Source organism: Arachis ipaensis, chromosome B1, assembly GCF_059453495.1.
Source record: "Arachis ipaensis isolate K30076 ecotype BB chromosome B1, ASM5945349v1, whole genome shotgun sequence".
NCBI lineage: Eukaryota > Viridiplantae > Streptophyta > Magnoliopsida > Fabales > Fabaceae > Arachis > Arachis ipaensis.
Window position 1 is genome coordinate 11,279,652 of NC_142436.1, and position 20,862 is coordinate 11,300,513.

A 20,862-nucleotide genomic window follows, 5' to 3' on the forward strand; every position below is an offset into this window, starting at 1 on the left:
CCAATTTCAGAATCAGAAGTGCTCAGGTGGCTTACCTTCTATGGCAGATTTGGTTGGCGCGGAACGCTTTAGTCTTCGAGGACCAATGCCAGGAACCTAGAAAAATTATGTCTCAGGCGATATTGTTGGAGGAGGAATACTGGCGACATCATTTTCTCAAACCACCTTCTCTATGAACAGTAGTAACTAGCGCTTTGGAACTTCTTTCTTTCTTTCTTAATTGTTTTCTTTCTCTCTTTTACCCATTAGATAATTTTATTTAACATCTCGATTGGAAAATTTCTTTGTCTTGACATAATGTACACCAAGAGAACATAATGTACTCCAGATATAAAGTTCTTTTATGCAATAAAAAATATATCTTTGAAAAAAAAAAAAAAGAGTTAGCTCAGTTTCAGTTTAAGTTAAAATTTCAAAAAGAGCAATGCTAGGGAACCAAAAGGGTATTAGCCAAAAACCAGCTAAATACCTCTGGATGAATCCAAAATCTCTATGAGTTAATATACATGGATGTTTCTTCTACTAAGTATCAGAATGTTTCTTTTTCATACTAAATGAATGTTCTTTTATATATTTTTCGAATTTTTTTGTATTAAAAATGTGAATGTCTCTATTTCTTTAAGAATTTCATAATTTTTTTTAAAAATTTTATAGATATTTAATTATTTGAGTAAAGTACCATTTGTACCCATGAAAGTTGAAAACGCTGACAAATGTACCCACGAAAGAAGAAAACTACCAAATGTAACCATCAATCGTGACATCCGTGGGACGAAACTAACCAAGCCTTATTCCGGCGTTGACTCCGTTAGTAACTCATCCTCCATGGCACTTCCCGGCGTGACATGGCTTGGGGGGTTTCTTACGTGGAAATTACAAATATATACAATTGGATTTCAAAATTATAATTAAAAAAAAAAGGAAATTAGAATTGAACAGTTATCAAAGGTACAACTCTTCGCGCGTTTCACAGAACAGAGGGTAGAGCCCTAACAGTAGACTGTTCATCTTCTCCACTCACAGAAAATCTCCGGTGCCGACGATAATCTCCGTGTTCAAGAGAGGGTGCTTGTTGGTGTGGATCGTGTCAGCTGTTGGAGTTGTGTGGTCTCATCCACAGGTAAGCACTATCCTTCGATTTTTTTGTGTTGGTTTTCTGTTTTTTTGTTGCATGGTTGTGGGTTGTGAATTCGTTTTCTGTTCTGTATACATGTGTGTTTGCAGATGGTAACTATCCACATTACGCTAGTCATTAGTCACAGAGAAAAATTTGAAAAGGGTGATGATGGAAAACTGGCGTATGTTGGGGGTGAGAAAACAGAGATTGAACGAGTGAATGTGGACACGCTAAATAGGTTCTTCATGAATGACCTAGTAAAGGACATAGGGTACAATGATGTGAGCGAGCTTTACTGGCTTGAACCTGGGAAGGAGTTGGATGGTGGGTTGAGGTTGCTTAGACTAGACATGGATGTGGTGAGTATGTATGAAGCAGCGATTGCTAATGGAAGGAGAGTTGAAGTGTTCACCGAGAATCCAGTTGACCTTCCTGAGTTCGCAGAAGAGAACAACGAACCGGAATCAGAGCTTGAGATATTAACTGTTAATAGGACCCCAGTGAAGCACAGAACCAAGTTGTGTGTTAGGAGACCCCCAACCCCAAAGAAGAAGAGAAAGAGAGTGGTGAAATTGAGTGAGACTGCTCAAACAGAGGATGTTGCGGGAGAGACAGAAGTCCATCATACCCCAAGAAACACACAACAACCAGAATTCAGCAATGATCAACCAAATATACCCACCCATTCACCAAAGGTTACCTTCGATGAGGCACCAAGGATCATTCAGCTATCAGATCCACCCACTGAACCAAACTTACCGCCATATCAACCTCCGGAGAATACTCATACACACCCTGAACAACCAGATGTGTCAGCTGCAAGTGAAGAAACTGGAAACCAAATTCCAGTTTCTGCGGAGTCAGTGGCTCCCACTGTGGATAAAGGGCCTGCCGAATCTGTCGAGGTTTTCACACAGTACATCCCACAGCCTTGTCAAGAACCCGGTACTGGTAGTCAACCCAGTAGTTCACAGCCCGAACCAGATATAAATCCAGATGAGGGTGGTGGTAGTCAACAGAAGTCCAAGAGACGATCAACAGTCAGGCCTCCACCTTCAGGGCAAACATTCATACCCAACCAGGATCCAAACAAGCATCCTTCATTCTATATACCTGTGGATGGTGAAAATATGTCAGAGGCAAGTGCAGGGATGCATTGTTACGAGTCGGAGGAACTTGATTCTGTTGCAAGTGATGATGAAGACAGTGAGCAGGTAGCTTTTCCTCAAGCGAATCCAGATGCTCCAGTGAGAGAAGTAAGGTTGGAGCTTGGCATGGAGTTTGAAAATCTGGACCATTTCAAGAAGGCAGTTAGGAAGTTCAACATCAACTTAGGGAGAAGCATATTCTTTCCAAGGGTGGATTCAACTAGGTGCAAGGCCATATGTTATGATGAGAGTTGTCTGTGGTAGATATACTGTGCAAAACGGTCGTTTCCATTAAGCTTTCAGGTGAAAACGTTTGTGAATGAACATACGTGCAGCAGAGTTAACAAGAATAGATCTGCAGATGGTAAATGGGTTGTAGAGGAGCTTGAGGACAAAATCCGTGATCATCCAGAGTTGACTCAAAGGCAGGCACAAGATTTTTTCAAGAAGGAGTATGACGTGATTGTGAACGAGAGGAAGATATACAGAGCTATGGTGAAGGCAAAACAACTAATAGAAGGGAGTGAAATTGCTCAGTATGCTGTTCTTAGAGACTATGCTAATGAGATTATGAGGACCAACCCTGGCTCCACTGTGAGGATTAGTACTGATTATGTTGAAGAGACTGGGCACAAATTCAAAAGGATATATATATGCTTGGAAGGGTGTAAAAAGGGTTTTTCGGTTGGCTGCAGGCCCTTTATAGGGTTAGATGGAACTTTTTTAAAGGGATACTACCCTGGGCAGTTGTTGACTGCAATTGGCCATGATGCCAATAACCACATCTATCCAATATCATACGCTGTTGTGGAGTGCGAATGCAAGGATAGCTGGAAATGATTTTTGGAACTCCTCCAAGAAGACATAGGTGACGCAGCAATCAATGGTGTCAACTTCATGTCAGACATGCAGAAGGTAATATCTGAATTCCTATCCCCTGTGTATGTCTTCATTGTTATTTTAGATTGTTACAATGTATTCTGCTTGCCAACTGCTGTGGTAGTTATTGTCATAGAGTATAATGGCTATGTTGCTTTACTTATTTCAACCAGGGCCTGATCCCAGCTATGCGTGAAGTGAATCCAGGAGCACATCACAGGTTTTGTGCTATGCACATATGGTAGAACTTTAGAAAGCAGTGGGGTGACACAGAATTGAAAATGGCAATGTGGAGATGTGCCAAGGCAACAACCCCTCAAGAGTTCAATGTTGTACTGGATAGAATCAAAAGGGTTAATGTCCATGCTTAGGAGTATCTGAACAGGATCCCTCCAAGTCAATAGAGTAGGAGTGGTTTTAGTGAGTACCCAAAATCTGACAACTATACCAACAACAACTGCGAATCATTCAATTCTAGGATCAAGAAAATGAGAGGGAAGCCTATCATAACTATGCTGGAAGAAGTGCGGTGTTATATGATGAGTATAATTGCAAGAAATAAGAAGGCTTTGGTGGGTTATAACGGAGTAATCACTCCTGTGCAACAGAGTAGGCTTGAAAAAGAGAAAAGGGAGAGTAACAAGTGGCGGCCGTTTCCCACCGGAGATGATCCTGGAAATGTCTATGAAGTACAATGCCTGCCTCATAAGGTTATGGTGGATATAGGAAAGAGGACTTGTTCCTGTAGGTTTTGGCAGCTGACCGACTTGCCGTGCAGGCATGCATGTGCTGCACTGGCATACCAGAATAGGAAGCCAGAGGATCATGCACATAACTGGCTTTCTATGGGGGCATATAATAGCACATATCAGTACGTTATCCAGCCTGTCCCTAGCCAAGAATACTGGCAACATGTTGATCTACCTCCTATATTGCCCCCAGTATACAAGAAGCAGATTGGGAGGCCAAAATTGAAAAGAGACAAAAAGAATGACGCTCCAAAGGAACTCCCACCAGATCCTCATAGGGCCCCCAGAAAGTATGGCCCCATCACCTGCAAGTACTGCCTAAAGGTAAACCATAATTAATATGCTCCCGTTACTTGTGCTTTCAATGTCCACAATATAAAAGTTCATGTTACATATATTGCAGACTGGACACAACAGTCGTAGCTGTTCCAAGAAGAAGGAAGCCATGGCTGGGAGTGCTGGGGGACAAAGTTCAAATCCACACCCATCTGTTGAGGATGATGGGGATGAGGCTGCAAGACTGGAGGAGATGTTCTGGGAAGAGACTCTGGAAGCTGTTGAAGCAGCTGAGGCAGCAGCATCTCAGCCACCACATGTAAGTTTAATGATATATTTTACAACTTCATTCTAAAAGTTCTTAATCAAATCAATCATATGTGTCTAATGTTGTAGGAGACCACCTCAGCTCCTCAACCGATTCCTAATCCAGTGAGGTCTCCTTCAACTAGGCCAACAACTACAAAAAAGCCACCAAGGAAGAAGAAGAATCTGCGAAGACCACCACCAACAACTCACCAACCACAGTCTGCTCCAGCAACACCAGCTACTACTACTCCATCACCCACGGCCTCTGATGTGCCACCCACTGTCACACCTCAAACCATGCAAGCTGCCTCCCAGGGGACTACTTCCAGATTCATGGAATTCATGCCTACTCCCACAGTAAGAGGATCAAGCTCAACTCGGTGGCCTCAGCCTGCCTTCCGTCCACCACCAAAAAAGAGGTCAACAATTGCACACTTGAAGGAAGGATCAAGCGGTAGCAGCAACTCCACTCCAATTCCTTGAAGCAAGAGTCTTTTTATTAAGTTTTTTTTTGGTACTGTGCCATGGCAGTTTATGTTACAATTGTTGGATATGCCACATACAATACCTACAATTGCTTATGTTTTGGTTTTCGGTGTTTGTGCATTTGTTGAAAACTCATACCTATAGCTAGTATAACTTGAACACTTCTGTTGCTCAATTTCTGCGTACCTATGAGCTTATTTTGCCTTTCTTTCATGTTATTATGGAGCATAAAGTAAATAAGACTTGAAATTAGTATTAGTAATGGATAAGTTCTGCAAATTGACAAGTCTTATAAGACTCTTTTTGACATTTTCTGGATCTCATATGTCTATAAATGACATATACAGAATCGATCATGGGTATTTTTGTCAAATCCAAACACTACAAACTACTTCAGATCAAAACCCCCTGAGAATCAGATACAAAGTGCAGACAACATTACATACGACTACCATTGACATAATCACAAGCCAAAACCTAACTTTACTAACTTCATCTTCACACCTCCCTAACATCATGAGCATCTTCAGTTCAGCATTAGCATCATTAGCGTCTTCCTGCATCTTTTTTTCTGACAGTGCTCTCCTCAAACCCTCCCATTGCCCTTCGATTTCATCTACCCATGCAAAGAAGTTGCAGTCCGAGTTCTATACATGGCAGAAAAACTAAAATCAGATACAGATTCAAGTCACACAGAACAGGGTGTAAAACAGGTTACCTTCCAATTGGGACAACGAACGAACCACCGCCCAGGATTCATTGCCGTCCCTGACTGTAACAGCGTCACCCCCAACCCACAGAAACATCTCCCATTGAACTTCCTATCATGCACCCTTTCTGAAATTGAGCTTCCAGACACACTACCACTGCCAGTCGAAGCTGGAGTAAACAGTCTTCGCCTCGACATTACTATAATTTCAAAGATTTTTGTGAATCTAGGGTTAGGGTTCTTATTGGGGATGGAACAAGGTTTGAATTTGGGAAATTTTGGGGTTGAAGACACATTATAACGGTCACACAGCTCAGCAATCCACGTAAGAGGCCCCCCAAGCCATGTCACGCCGGGAAGTGCCACGGAGGATGAGTTACTAATGGAGTCAACGCCGGAATAAGGCTTGGTTAGTTTTGTCCCACGGATGTCACGATTGATGGTTACATTTGGTAGTTTTCTTCTTTCGTGGGTACATTTGTCAGCGTTTTCAACTTTCATGGGTGCAAATGGTACTTTACTCTAATTATTTTTGCTAAAATATAACTAGATATTTCTTTTGTTAAGTATTAGGATATTTTTTTTCATACTAAATGAGTGTTTTTTAATATTTTTGTAATTGTTCAAGGACTCCTTTTGACAAAGATCAAGTATGTAGTTTGCAGTCTCTTTAATCATCAAAACGGCATCTAATATCCCAAAACGCAGATGTCGGTGATAGAAGACATGGGCATGTGTGCGAAAGATTATTGAGCCAAACTTTGTTAAACTGGTTGCAGGGTAGGACGGTGATTAATTGGGCCAGGTTGTTGATTGGGATTATAAATCGGCTGCTGTTGGATAGGAGGGGTACCTTGGCCTTGAACAGGTGAAGCCATATGCAATCTCTGTAATTGCTTCCGGTCGAAGGAGCTAGTGGAGGTGACGAAGATGTGTAAGGAGATGAAGAGGATGGTGCCGGAGATATTGGAGGTGGAGGTTGATCCGAAGGGAGGGCCGGGAATAGTGGAGGCCGCGATGAGGGTTTATGCGGAAAAGGAGAGTGTGGTGGAGGTGTTGCAAGCGATGCAGGGAATAGAGGTGGCGATGAAGAGATCCTTCTTCGGTTACAAGCAGGTTGTGGCGGCAGTGATGGAGAGTGTTGAGGCTGGCGGGAACCGAGTTGGTTCCGGCGACTCGCTGATAGAAGAGGAGTGGGTTGCGGTGGGGAGGCGAAGAGGGCCTGACGGTGAGAGAGAGAGGTCTGTGTGTGTGATTGTTGGAGGTGGGTAAGTTAATGTGAGAGAGAAGAGGAACGTTTTTATAGGTTTTAATTAGGTTTACTTAATTTTAAAATTTTTTAAATTTTGAATTTAAAAAATTTAAAATTAATTAATTATTAATATAAATTAATGTGATTTTGTTTAGTTTTTGGCTGGTAACCTTTTGGTTTCATATACTTTTCTTTTCTAAAAATATCCCCCAAATGCATTTAATTAGGATTTTTTTTTTTTTATAAATAGCTACGTTTCCATTTATATAATTAACTTTCAAATAATTTTATCAACAATAAAATTCTCTCTCCCCTTATTTTTTTTTCTGATTTTCACTTAAGGACTAATACCTTTATGGTATCAGATTCTCTAGGTTCCATAGCTTCTGCTATCAAATTATTTAAACAAATTACTACTAGCTATCAAATTATTTAAACAAATTACTACTAGCTATCAAATTCTAAATTTTTATAATGTTTATTAGAAATGATAAACAGAGAAGGGAACATATCTCTTTTATAATGTTTATTTAAACAAATTACTACGATCAAATTCTAAATTTTTAAAATTCAAAAATAGATAACAAAAAACAGTCAATGGCAATTTCAATTTTTTTAAATTTACAAAATTTTAATTTATCTAATCATTACCAACGATTACTGTTTTCTTAAATTTACTAAATTTTAGTATATGTAATCATGCACAACGATTTGCTTATAAAATAAGTTTAGAACATTTAGTTAAATGAAATTGTCACTTACAATTTTTTTTTTAATTGCAAAATGTATGTCTCTCATGATTTTTTTATAACAACTTCCATATTCATAAAATTTAACCAAAAAATTCAATCTAATTCTTATTCATTAAAAGAGGGTTTCAATAGTAGAATTTCTATGTGTCTTTAACCCTAGTATGATTTATGCTTCTATCTATTATTTTTCAGATTTCTTTGTTTTCCAATCATATTTTATATTGTACTAAAATTTTATGCTTATATCTATTATTTTTCAGATTTCTTTGTTTTCCAATCATATTTTATATTGTACTAAAATTTTATGCTTATATCTATTATTTTTCAGATTTCTTTGTTTTCCAATCATATTTTATATTGTACTAAAATTTTCAATGTATATTTTTATTAACTCCATTTTGTTTCAAAACATAGTTGAGATACTTGCACTGTTCTTTAGAAACGTAAAGGATGAGTTATCGAATCATTGTTCCAAATAGAAATTCTTTTAAAACTCATATTGAGAAGGATTATCATACTGCAATCGTCTTTGATGCATATAGTAAGTTAGCAACTAGGTATGGTCTTAAACAGGATGGTTGGCTCAAAATCAAATACTTGGGTAGCGATAAGTTTTGGATTGATCAAATGTTTGATCACAACATGAGTAATATGTTATGGTTTATCCGACCTCATAAGTTATCATTTCAAATGGATTCTTCTATTTGTTCTTGTTGAGTTTAAGGAAATAAAAATAATGATTAAAGATTATAATATTGGACCAAAAGTTCAAATCATGTGAATAAATTATTTGACTAGTGTGTAGGACAAAATTAAATGAAATAACAATAAGCAAAGCCCAACAACAAATATTTTATTTTTTGGAGGTCCATAACATTTGTTGTTGATGATTAACTAAGATAGAAAGATGTAACACTTTTTTCTTTGAACTAAAATCAAAGTGACCGAATTCATTCTCGCTCTTCTCTCTCCAACCCATGCGATTAGCTCCAAGAACAAATAAGAAAAAGAAACTCAGATTAGAGTTCAAATCAAAGAAGAAAAAGATGATTACCAAAATCAAATAACAAAAGAGAAAGAAGAAGAAAAGTTAAAGGTTAGGGCACAAAAACAAATATCAAATCAAAGGGTGAATCAGAAAATTATTTCCATATTTCTGCTTCAATTGTAACTTATTGAAGTTGCCTTCCTCCTGCATGCACTATTTAAAAAAGTTAAAAAAAATGGAGGTTATGAAACTCTACTACAAATCAAAGGTCAAGAACAAAATTTGAAGCAAAAGAATTAATGAATAGCTCAGATCCTTGAAGAAAATTGAAAAATAAAGAAAGAGAAGCAGTTAGGTAAGAATGCATGTTAATTTTAATCACTGCTGCTGTCTCATCTCTTCTCTGTGTTGTTGTTGTGTTGTTTGGGAAAGAAGAACAAGTCAAAGGTGTTCAAACCAAGTTCAAGTTTTGGAAACTTTACTCCTCTTTAAAAGGGGTAAATGGCCAAAAGTTGAAGTAAGGAGTGAGCACACAGTTTGGGTCCTCATAGCTTACAAGCTATCCCTTCTTCTCCTTCATTGGTTTACATTACATTTTCTACTCTTCAGTGTTCATCTTTCTTTGTTTCTTTTCAATGAAAAAAGGCACTAAATGAGGTATCAGCAAAAGTCATTGAGAGAAAAGACAAAGAGAGTTATCTAAAAAAAGCTAGAAAATTATGTCAAACTCTTTTCTTTATATTTCTGTTTTGTACATATGATCCTGAGAGAATTTTCTTACTAAGTTGGGTGAGCACTTAGTGGTTGAAAGTCTAGGGAGTGAACCTAGCCAAATCTAGTTTGGGTAGAAACTGGGTTTGTCTCAGATAGGATTAGGTTGAATCCTAGAAAAATTGGTGATTGTAATTGATGTGAGGGAAATCATCAGTTAGGAATTTTCACAAAATAATTCCGTTGATAGTATAGATCCTAATCGAACAAACAATCCTCAATCAAAGTTTAGTTTGTTTGTCACAAGTGCAAACCCAATAAAAACCGAGAGTATTTAAACCTCGGGTCGTCTCTCAAGAAATTGCAGGAAAGTGTGCATATTATTGGTTATGGGTGTATATTTTTGGGGTTTTGGGTTTGATAAACAAGAAATTAAACTGCAAGAAAGTAAAAGAAACTCAAATGGTAAAAAGGTGTTGGCAAGGGTTGATAGTTAAGGTTTACTATCCTTGTTACCAACCACAATATGATAATTGCAAGGATCAATCCCATTTAGTCATCCCCAAAATTAGAAAAAAGTCAAGTGAGCTTAATTGATCCCAGTCCATAAGTCCTAGCCACTCACTAATTAATTTAGTGACAACTAGAGTTAATGGAAACAAATTATCAATCACTTGGATATCAGTAACTCAAGGTTATCCAAGTTACCAACCCAAGCCAAGAATACAAAAATGTACTCTAAAATCCAACCAAATATTTTATCAAATACTTGGAAGGCATAAAAGAAAATCATAGTAAATTGACAAGAAATATAAATTTTACAACTATCAATTGCAAGAAAACAATAATAACAACTAAATTAAGCAACAATAAACAAAAAAAATATCAAATTGCATTAATGAAAATTAAATCAACAAAAGTTCATAAACATAAAAGTGACTAAAATAAGAAATTATCAAGAAGAATAAAAAGAGCAAAGATGTAGCAACAAGAAATTAAAAGGAAAAGTAAAGCAAGACAAGAATTAAACCTAAATCTAAGAGGGATCTAACCTAATCTATCCTAATTCTAGAGAGAAGAGAAAGCTTCTCTCTCTAGAATATAATCTAAAGCAGGTTTCTATCTATTCCTAATTGCTCTCCCTTTGTTCCCTCTTGAATTCTGCATCAAATAGCTTCAGAAATGAGTTGGATTGGGCTCCAGCAAGTCCAGAAATTGCCCCCAGCGTGCTTCATTAAGTTAGTCACGTGCTACTTGTCACACGTATGCGTGGGTCACGTGTACGCGTCATATTGCAATTTTTCAGGTCACGCGTACGCCTCACATAGTAGATTTCCAAAACTTCATTTCTTCATGAATTCTCCATTTTTGCATGTTTTTTCTTCATTCCTTCAACCCAATCTTTGCCTTCTAAACCTGAAATCACTTAACAAATACATCAAGACATCGAATGGAATTAAAGTGAATTAAATTTATCAATTTTAGGGCTTAAAAAGCATGTTTTCACTCTTAAGCACAAATTAGGAAAAATTTACAAAACCATGCTATTTCATTGAATAAATGTGAGAAAAGTTGATAAAATCTACCAAATTCAATACAAGATAACCCCTAAAAATGGGGTTTATCAGTAATCTTTGTGAAAGATAGTGAAAATTTCATCACTTTTGTGGTGGAGACTGGATGTAGGTCACATTACACATGGTGGTTGTAAAATCCTGAAATTAATAAATAATTAATTAATAAATTAATTACGAGCAAGAGAAATTCAAAAATTAAATTTTATAATTTGAAGAGGTAAAAATATTTAAGGCACACATTAAAACACTAATTTTAAAAATTTTGACCCAAAATTGAGCCAATAAACCGAACCAATTAAACGGACCCGTATTAGGTCCAAGGCCCAATACATTTATATAAGCTCAGCCACCTTCTCCCTTTGTTTCATAAAGAACCACGCTAAAAAGAAGAAGCCAAATACAAACCCTAATCTCCATTTTCAATCCAACTTCAATCTTTCATATTTTTCAATTCAAAGCTTCAATCGCTGCACCACTTGCAGCCACACGACCGTCTCGTTGAGCTCTTCAAATCTATCTGAACAAAATGATAAAAAATTTGAGATTTCTCACCCAACCCTAGTCTCTTTAATTTTGTAATTTGTGACTTAAGGATATTGAGAATTTTAGTATTTTGATGGTTTAGGGTTGAACCAGCTTGAGGTAATTGCTGGATAACGGTAAAAACTCCTATCCCTTGTGAATTCTTCAATTCTATGAAGTTAGGTATTGAATTTGTGAATGTGTATGAAATTATACAAAATTAGGTTGAATATATGTGAAGTTGGTGTCAAATTGGTGAAATTAGAACAAAGTTGTGGTGATTAAAGCTTGTTGAGTTGATTTGGAATCCTTGGAAGCTTGTGGATAAAAGGAGAGATTTTGATGTGCTTCAGGCTTGGGGAGAAAATCGCCCAAGGTATGATTTTGGTTTTCTGTAGTTAATCTATAATGTTGTGTAAAAACTTAGGCTAGTTGTCCGTAAGATAAGTTAGATTGTGTGAATAATGGATGTTTAATGATAGTTGATGACAAATTCTGAGAATTGTTGAAATTATGAATGGAATTGTTAAATAGATTGAAGGTTTTGGATGTTGATATGTTTGTGGAATGATTGGGATATATGTGATAGTGGTTAGGAGTGATAGGTACTGAAATAGATGTGGTTTGATTGGCTTTTGAATTAAGAATTTGGAAAAGTAGAGGTTTTGAACCTTTTGTAAAAACTGAATTTTTGACTAACTTCGGTGGGTCATAACTTGGCTTCCAGACCCCCAAATCTTGTGAAATTTATTTTGAATAAAAGTTGGATCTGTAAAGCTTATAACATTCGAATAATGGATTAAAAATGATTTTTAACAAAAAAGTTACACACATTTGAAGTTTAGGTTTAAAAATAGGATTTTGCAGAAGTTGCTGAAAACCAGACATTTTGGTATGTGTGCCCACGTACACTATTGTGCGCATGCACAGACCAGAGTGTATTGAGACTCGTGCATACGCACGAGGGGTATGCGCACGCACACCCTAAAAACTTTACAAGTTGTGCGTATGCATACTATGATGCGTACGCACACGTTGGAAAAGTCGTTTTGGTGCGTGCATATGCACAGTATGATGCGTACACATGATACCCTGCTTTTGCACTAAAATTCCGTTTTTAACTGTTTGGCCTTCCTGGCAAGTTTGTAAACTTTTGTAACCCCTGTTTAAGGTCTGATAGCTAGAGTTAGGCTTAGTAAGGAGAGAGAACCTATTGACGGAGTTAGATTGACATTGAGGAAGAGTTGTAAAGTGAATAATGGAACTAATAATGCATGAAAATGATGAATTGTGATTGTATGAGTTATGGATAAGGGTGATGATGATGTTGATGAATTGTGATGATGTTATTGATGATTGATATTGATTATATAAAAGATCCATCTGGCTTATACATTTAAAATTATCTGAGATATGAGTTTTTCTAGGTAGATGCGTGGCTTGCCAACACTTACTCCAGGTTGAGACTCGATACTTTATTGACCCTCCGTCGTAAGATGTGACCGGGCACTTTAACTCTCCAGATTCCCCCAATGAGGATGCGCACACGCAGGGACTGTCCAGAGTTCGCTACCGGACATGTCGGGTTTAGCTGGATAACCAACAGATGAGACTCATCGTTCATAGTACAGGCATGCATCATATGCATTTGTATGCTTTGTTTGAGTTTGTATTTGTTTTGGCTTGCCTAGTTGCTTAACTGTAATTAACTGCTATCTGATCTATTAGATGTAACTGCTATCTATACCTGTGCTTTTTTTGTCTGTTTTGTCTGTGTCTGTTTTTGAGAGATTTTTCTAGTGGGTGGAGGAGGCGCTGAGGGTTGTCCCACCTAGAGTTTGGAGGATTGTGGAGAAAGAAAATGAAGAGTTAGATTATATTAGATTCCTTAGACATAGTCACCTTAATTCTAGTTTAGTGAAAACTTTAGGATACGGTTATGGGTTGTCGTAGTTCTGGAATGCCTCTGACTTTTTGGGACATTATTTATTATCAAGGTTGCGAGAACCGAACCGGTCAAGTGACTGGTTCAATGGTTCAATGGTTCAACTGGGATTGAACCGTTTTAATTCAATATACATTAAAATTATTAAAATTTAATATACAAATAGATATTATAGAAACTAAAGCAGTAACTAGTATTATTATTTGTACATTTCAGTGTAAAAGAGTCATGCATATCATAATTAAATCAATTTTCTCTTGTATTTTCAGATTCTCTTTCACTCTATGACTTCTTGGCTCTTGCACAACAATAAACTAGTGTTGGTGCTGCATAATTCTCCTATTCAAGTTCTTCATCTCAGAACAATTCCTTTACCTTCTTGGCAACAACATACACTTCTTACTTTTGGAGGCTAGAACCAAGCAGATCAAATTCAATAATCACAAAAAAGAGTTTAGAATAACAAACTTACATAAAAATTCAAATCACTAGCAACAAAAAATTTAGAATCATAAAAAATTTCAACAAAAACTTCTAATCAAGTATTCAGCAATAAAAACTCAGCATTCAAAAATAGAAAACTCGGCCTCCAAAGTCAAAAAATCCAAAAACAGAAAAACTAAAAGAATCCATACTCAAAACAAAGAATCCATACTCAACATCAAAGTAAATTCAGAATCACATCACCAACAACCCCCAACTCAGAACACATAATTAACAAAATTAACAATCACCATTAAAATCAACTATCAACCCCAACTTAGAATGCCAGCAATCCAGAATTCAGACCAATATATCAATTCATAGTTCATATTTCATACAATTCATATGGCATTCAATAGAGCAGAATTGAAAAAATCAAAAAATTGAACAAAGCAGAATTGAATTTCATAAAAGAATTGAAGAACAGAGCAAAGCAGAATTCTCAAATTCAACATACATAAGCAGAATTCTCAAATTCAACATACATCAAATTTATTCTCAAATTCAACATACATCAAATTTATTCAACATTTGATTAATCATATAATAAACAAAATAAAAAAAATAAAAAACACAAGAACAGAAGAACAGAAGCCCAGAACAAAAAATAAAAATAGAAAGAACAGAAGAAGAGAACAGAATGACCCGCAATGAGAAGAGACAGAAAAAAAAATGAAAACACAAGAACAGAAGAGCCAGAAGCTCGAGCCTTGAAGTAGAGAACAGAACGACCCGCGACGCTGAGGCGACGACCCGCGACGCTGAGGCGACGACCCGCGACAGTGGCGCTTGCTCCGGCGTCTGCTACGAATCACGGTGGCGGTTGTCCTTCGTAGGCAGAAGCTCGAGCCTGGAAGGTCTTAGGGTTGGGAGTGGGGGTGTTCTTCACTTCTTCGAAGAGATTAGCTTATTAGGGAATTAGGGTAAGGTTGCAACACGCGTTCTTCACTCTTCAGCCTTCGCTTTTTTTTTTATAAAGCCAAACGTCGCTGTTTCGCTAGCTGGGGGAAGAAACGGTACTTTCTGAAACTGGGCCGGTTCATCCGGTTCGCTGGTTAACCATTGGTTTAGCCTATTTTTTGCCGGTTTTTTACAGTGCGGTTTTGTAGGTGGACCGGACCGGCTAGGTGACCGATTTTCGGTTGACCTGGTTGAACCGAACAATTTGGTTCGGTTTTTAGAACATTGTTTATTATCTATGCGGGGGCCTTTTTCATACTGAGAACCCTTGGTTCTCATTCCGTACATATATTGTTGTTTTTCATATGCAGGACGTGAGGTACCTCGCTGAGCATTCTGGAGGCTCTACTGAAGCGAAGATCTACTTTGGGGTTTTGTGTTTTGTACCTTGTATATGTATATATGTATATAGGTTCTCCACCTTATGTATATCTGTATTTTGTCCCTTCTAGAGATTGATCTGGAGAAAGGATTTTATTTCGTCTTTTGGAAATATTTAGGGTTATATGTATATATAATTATACTCTGGCTGGCTTTTACTTTGCATGTCGAGTTAAGAACTTTCTACATGTATCTTTTTGGAACTCCATGTATATATATGTACATTATCTTTACTATACGCTGTTATCTATCCTTTTTGTGCTTAACCGTTTCAAGTGCGACACATTTTCTATTTGTTTTGTTCAACTTTTTCTTCAAGGATCCTAGTGAAAACTTCTTTTCATATATGCCTATGTATACATTCTTCCTTTAGAGGTCATAATACTCTACCACCTCTGATTTACAAACTTAAGCGTAAAGTTCTGTGTGGTAGAATGTTACAGTGGTTGAACCAGGATACATGGCTGTGTGATTCTCTCTTCTCTACTCTTCTTCTATTTTTCTTCGATATGAGACAAAATGTAACACCCTACCACACAGAGCCTTATGCTTAAGTCATAAGACAGAGGTGGCGAGGTATTACGACCTCTAGAAATAAAATTTAGTACATATAGTAGTGTGAAAAATGTTTATAACTAGGAGCCTTGGAAGAAAAGGGGTAAAACAAAAACGTTAAATTAAAAAGCGCAACACTCCGATTGATAACGTAATGAAACAGGTAAGGGATAGACTAACGCAAAACCATAAACAAAAGAGTGCCAAAGATTCGAATATCAAAACTCAAGACCCGGTTTGCGAAGATAACCGGTCCGAGTATAAAAGTATACATATACATATAAACATAGAGTAAGAAACCCAAGGAAAACCCCAAGGACAAACTACCAAAACCTGTTCTCCTAAACAACCTCTAAGAGGTGTCAATAGTATATAATTATTTAGTGGAGATAGTAATATCTACAAAAAAAAAAAACAAAATAAGGCCCCGAGAACCAAGGATCTTCGCTAATTCAGAAGTCTCCAGCATACCTCAGCGAGTACCCTCACGACCTGCATATGAAAACCACAAAATTCGCATGGGTGAGAACCAGAGGTTCTCAGCATGGTAACAGTACCCACATATCTAACATGTAATATCCTGGGAAAGCCGAAGGAAATCCTAGAACTCCCAACAAATAAATCAAAGCTTATAAATAGACTAAACCATAAATGGCAACTGACTAAGGATCTTCAGTCTAACTAACAGTCCCCTTTCCAAATCCTGCAGACCTCCCAACCACCATCAGTAATATAATATGGCAAGCACAATTATATCAAATAAGGAGATATACAAATAGGAAACAGATACGACATTTAGACAATTAGCAAGTAATATGCAGTCAATAAGGCAATTCCAAACAATTCACATAATATGCATATGATGTATGCCTGTCCTAATGACTGATGAGTCTCATCTGTCGGTTATAAAGGTAACCTGACAAGTCCTGGTAGCTAACCATTGGACTGTCCCTCTGTCGTGCATCCCCAACTCGAGTTATACTCAATCATAAATCATAATTCATATCCAACACCCTCACTGGTGTATATTCACGGGGGCTAGCTCATCCGGAACTTTCATAGTGTCCGGTCACACTTACGACATAGGGTCAGCAGAGTATCAAGTCTCAACTTGGAGCACATGGTGGCTAGCCACTGCTTTCTCTAGGGAAACTCGTATCTCAGATAGTGGAAGTGCAACATTGACATTTCATTCAATACGCATATATGCAATCATACTCAGCCATAATTCAATAATGGCTCAGCCATAATTTGGCAACAACTCAGCCATCCTGCTTATAATTCAATCCATAACCAGCCAATTCATTAACAATTACAGCCCTTTGGCTCATGGCATACAAATCACTTCCACAACCATCCTCCATATCTCATACAATGATCTTTGATCATCATCCATCATTAAATCTCCCCTTACTTCATCGACAAGTTACCACATTCCCTAGCACATCCACATTGCTAGGCATATCACAAGGATTTAAGACATAAGGGGTGAGATCGGAGGCTTAGAAGTCTGAAATTTGGCTTTGAAAACTAAAAAATCAACTTTGGGATGAAAACAGGGTCACGCGTGCGCGTCGCCCACGCGCACGCGTGGAAGGCAGCAAGATACAGTGGGGACGCGCACGCGTGGATGGGAGAAAAGCCAAGTGACGCTTGTGCGTTAGCCACGCGTACGCGTGGGTGCGTTTTGTGCCCACGCACAAAACCAGCACAACTCCTGCACAACTCTCGGGAATTTTGGTTAGGCAATTGATTTAGCTCATTGACGCGTATGCGTTGGCCAGGCGCACGCGTGGATAGTGAACATTTGAAAACGATGCGTGCGCCTCGGCCACGCATACGCGTGGGATTGTGTTCTGCCAAAAATTTTACTAAGTTAAAAAAAGCTGCAGAATTCACAATTTCACACCCCAATCTTCCGACGGGCATAACTTCTCTGTTTCAAATTATTTTTCACCCGTTCTTCGAACGGCATAAATATCCCGGATCCAATTTCATTTCTAAACAGGTTTGGCACAAATCGGGGATCTGGAGTCCAAGTTATGCTCCGTCAAAGTATACCCAAAAACCACATTTTCATATAAAACCACAAGTGCCATTTTCAAAACAAACCAATTCCAACCCTTTTAAAAATCAATCAAAACATATCAAAAATCGACCTCAAGCTTCCTCAGCTCATACGTTAACATTTTTATCAAATTTGCAAACCATCAACCCACCATGTTAACCAATCTCAATCAAATAATCCAATTTCAAACACAATATCATGTCATATGTATTTTCCTCATTCCAATTTCCAACAACGCCATTTCCAATCAACATCAATACATACAATCATTACCATTCTCACTCTCAACATGGTTTCACCCACAATTCAACCTCAACCAATCATTAACCATATATCAAAACATGCATATCTCTCATGCATCACACCATCAAAACATCAATATTCATAATCACATATATGACCACATAATTTATTTCAACCATTCAACAACATCAACCATTCAACTCCTATCTTCGGGCCTCTAGCCTAAGTTTTTACACCACATTATATTTTAGATACAGGAAACCGAGACCATACCTTAGCCAATTTCCCCGCTCAACCAGGAGCACTTCCAAATCACCTTTCCACAAGCTCTCAAAGCTTCAACACCTCCAAGAACAGATTTTTAGCACACCAAAGCCCTTTTCCAAGCTTTTCAAAACCTCAATCAAGCCCCAACACACATATAAACACTTCTTAACCACAATTATCACATCCAAACACAACAATTCAATACCCAAATATCATAAACCCATAAATTTTACTAGGGTTGAGAATCTTACCACACCCAAGGATCAAGGAGACAAGATTACTCTTCTTCTTCAAGCTAATTGGATCCTATAACATCAAAGAGCCAAAAATCTCAACACTTTTTTTCTATTAAATTTGAATTTAAGGGCTGAGGAACTGAACTAAAATCGTGGCTTACCTCAAGAACAAGGTAGTGAATTTTGTAGAGCTTCTCGCGGTGAACGCGTGGCCGTAAACGATGCGGCAATCAGAGCTCCAGATCAAAAGTTATGGTGGTTTGAAAATCAAATGAGAGTTAGAACTTTGGAAGAGTGTTCTTCCCCTCCCATTTTCCTTTTTCAGCGTGAGTGAGGTTTAGAGAGGAGAGAGAGTGTTGTTTTTAGGGTTTTAGGTTTTGTTTGGTTGGGTCAAGGGCCCAATATGGGTCCGGTTGTCCCGATTTGGCCCGTTCGATCCAATCTTAGGCCGATTCCTTTAAAATTGGTATAGAAATTCTCGTTTTAATCTCCTCTATCATATTAAGTCATAAAAATCACATTTTTGACTTTCTAGAATAAATTCTCATTTATGGGCTAATTAGTCATTAATTAACCGGATTTTACACAAAATAAAATTGTCTATTGAATTATCATTTCTACAGAAGTCACAGCAATCCAAAAAGTAAAGAGTTGCTCTGTTCCTAATCTTATCTTGAAGAGACAAAATAAAATTGTCTCCTGAAATATCAACTTGACAGACTCATCAAGAAATAGTTCCAAATCCAGTTTGGAGCTAAATTCAAATAGTATAATTGTTCATTAAATACTAATTATCATAAAGATACTTTCCTAGAATAAGTTGAGGAGAGAGAGGTATGCATACTGGCACCAGAATGCTCCACACCAGCATTATTGACACCATAATACTATCCGTTGTAAAATAATATAATAATGATAATGACTATCAGATTTTTTAACTCAACAATTTTTTTCTTAGTTATACTGAGAGCAAATAAAAATAAAAATAAATCCATAAACTAAAAAACAAAAGAAATTTCGTATTAAAAAATTAAAAATAATATATAAAAAAGTTATCGTAATATATAAATTGAGGTAATAATTTAAATTTCTCTAAAACTAATTTAATCAAATGCTAATATTAGAACCAAATTATTTAAATAATATTAAACTATTCTAGACCTTAGATACATATAAATTAGAGTGATTCTCGTAATAACTAATTGAAATAATGTCATCAGTTTGAACATTTAGAATCCGTACAAATTCAGACCATCATCTTGTTAAATAAGTTTCATCATTTGCTATTCATATAATGTAGTAAGGTATATAATAGCCACCTAGAAACTAAATTGACCTTTATTCCTATTAGTGTCGTTGCATTGACGCACCAGAATGCTAGTAGTTTCTGAAAAAAAAATACAATATGTTATCAAATTATTTTTATTACAAAAGGCTTAAAATTTAAATGCAGTACCAATCTTTGAAATTACATCTCCAAACCCGACACATTCTAGCAAAAATGAACTTAAATTGAGAAAACTCAATCTCATTATATACTCCACCTCAAAAATTTTCTGGCCAACATAGAAAGTATGGAGGGGATGGAATTTGAACTTAGCCTATAAAACTCTTTGAATGCAATTGCTCAATAAAAAATCGAGCTCCTCCTAAGAAAACTAACTTTACCCATATTCAGAGGCAGAACTAGACTAATTATTTAGGAGGACTGTGTTTAATGATTTACTAAAAATATTTTATATTACTATTTCTAATGATAAAATTAAAAAAACTAAATATATAATCTCAACCAAATATTTATACAAAAATATACATATATGTATTTAATATCCAATTAAATAAAAGACATACTACTAACTTTGTCTTTGTTGACATGTATATGTAATATTCAATTATTACACAAATTTTTTCCTAGAAAATAACAAAATAATTTATAAGTAAATAAGAATGCATATCATGAATAAAGTAAGACAATAATATATAAATGCTCTTAGTCGAATTCGATTATTTTCAATCTCTTCTGATGTTTGCTTATGAAGAATTCTATCGATATGTTGGGATTGTTTCATCAAATCGTCACACGATTTTAGCGCCTTATGATAGATGGAATGAGTTGGGATCTTTGCCAATATAATTCAGAAGAGTACATTCTTTTTCACTATTTACTTTTTTCTAATTCCTGAAACAATTCTCAATAAAAGCATTTTAACCCATGTTGATTCAAGGTTTCTTAGCCAAAAAAAAAAAAG

General features: G+C 36.7%; 2 protein-coding genes across 2 annotated transcripts; both read left to right on the top strand.

Moving 5' to 3' along the window:
• The first annotated feature begins 1,224 nt into the window (after window positions 1–1,224).
• On the top strand, window positions 1,225–2,529 carry LOC148575708 (uncharacterized). The gene has a single exon (XM_088501542.1). It carries the CDS (start codon window positions 1,225–1,227, stop codon window positions 2,527–2,529), a length of 1,305 nt encoding a protein of 434 aa, XP_088357668.1.
• A 1,103-nt stretch (window positions 2,530–3,632) lies between these two features.
• Window positions 3,633–5,974, top strand: LOC148575709 (uncharacterized). The gene is made up of 5 exons (XM_088502511.1): window positions 3,633–4,217; window positions 4,297–4,488; window positions 4,566–4,835; window positions 5,010–5,075; window positions 5,543–5,974. Exons 1-5 carry the CDS (start codon window positions 3,633–3,635, stop codon window positions 5,972–5,974), a joined length of 1,545 nt encoding a protein of 514 aa, XP_088358637.1.
• Window positions 5,975–20,862: the final 14,888 nt, after the last annotated feature.

Bases quoted from the DNA above. Each gene is read 5' to 3' on its own strand.
- LOC148575708 (XM_088501542.1), top strand. From the start codon at position 1,225: ATGGTAACTATCCACATTACGCTAGTCATTAGTCACAGAGAAAAATTT.
- LOC148575709 (XM_088502511.1), top strand. From the start codon at position 3,633: ATGAGAGGGAAGCCTATCATAACTATGCTGGAAGAAGTGCGGTGTTAT. The intron at 4,218-4,296 runs GTAAACCATAAT...CATATATTGCAG, and splicing joins CCTGCAAGTACTGCCTAAAG to ACTGGACACAACAGTCGTAG. The intron at 4,489-4,565 runs GTAAGTTTAATG...CTAATGTTGTAG, and splicing joins CAGCATCTCAGCCACCACAT to GAGACCACCTCAGCTCCTCA.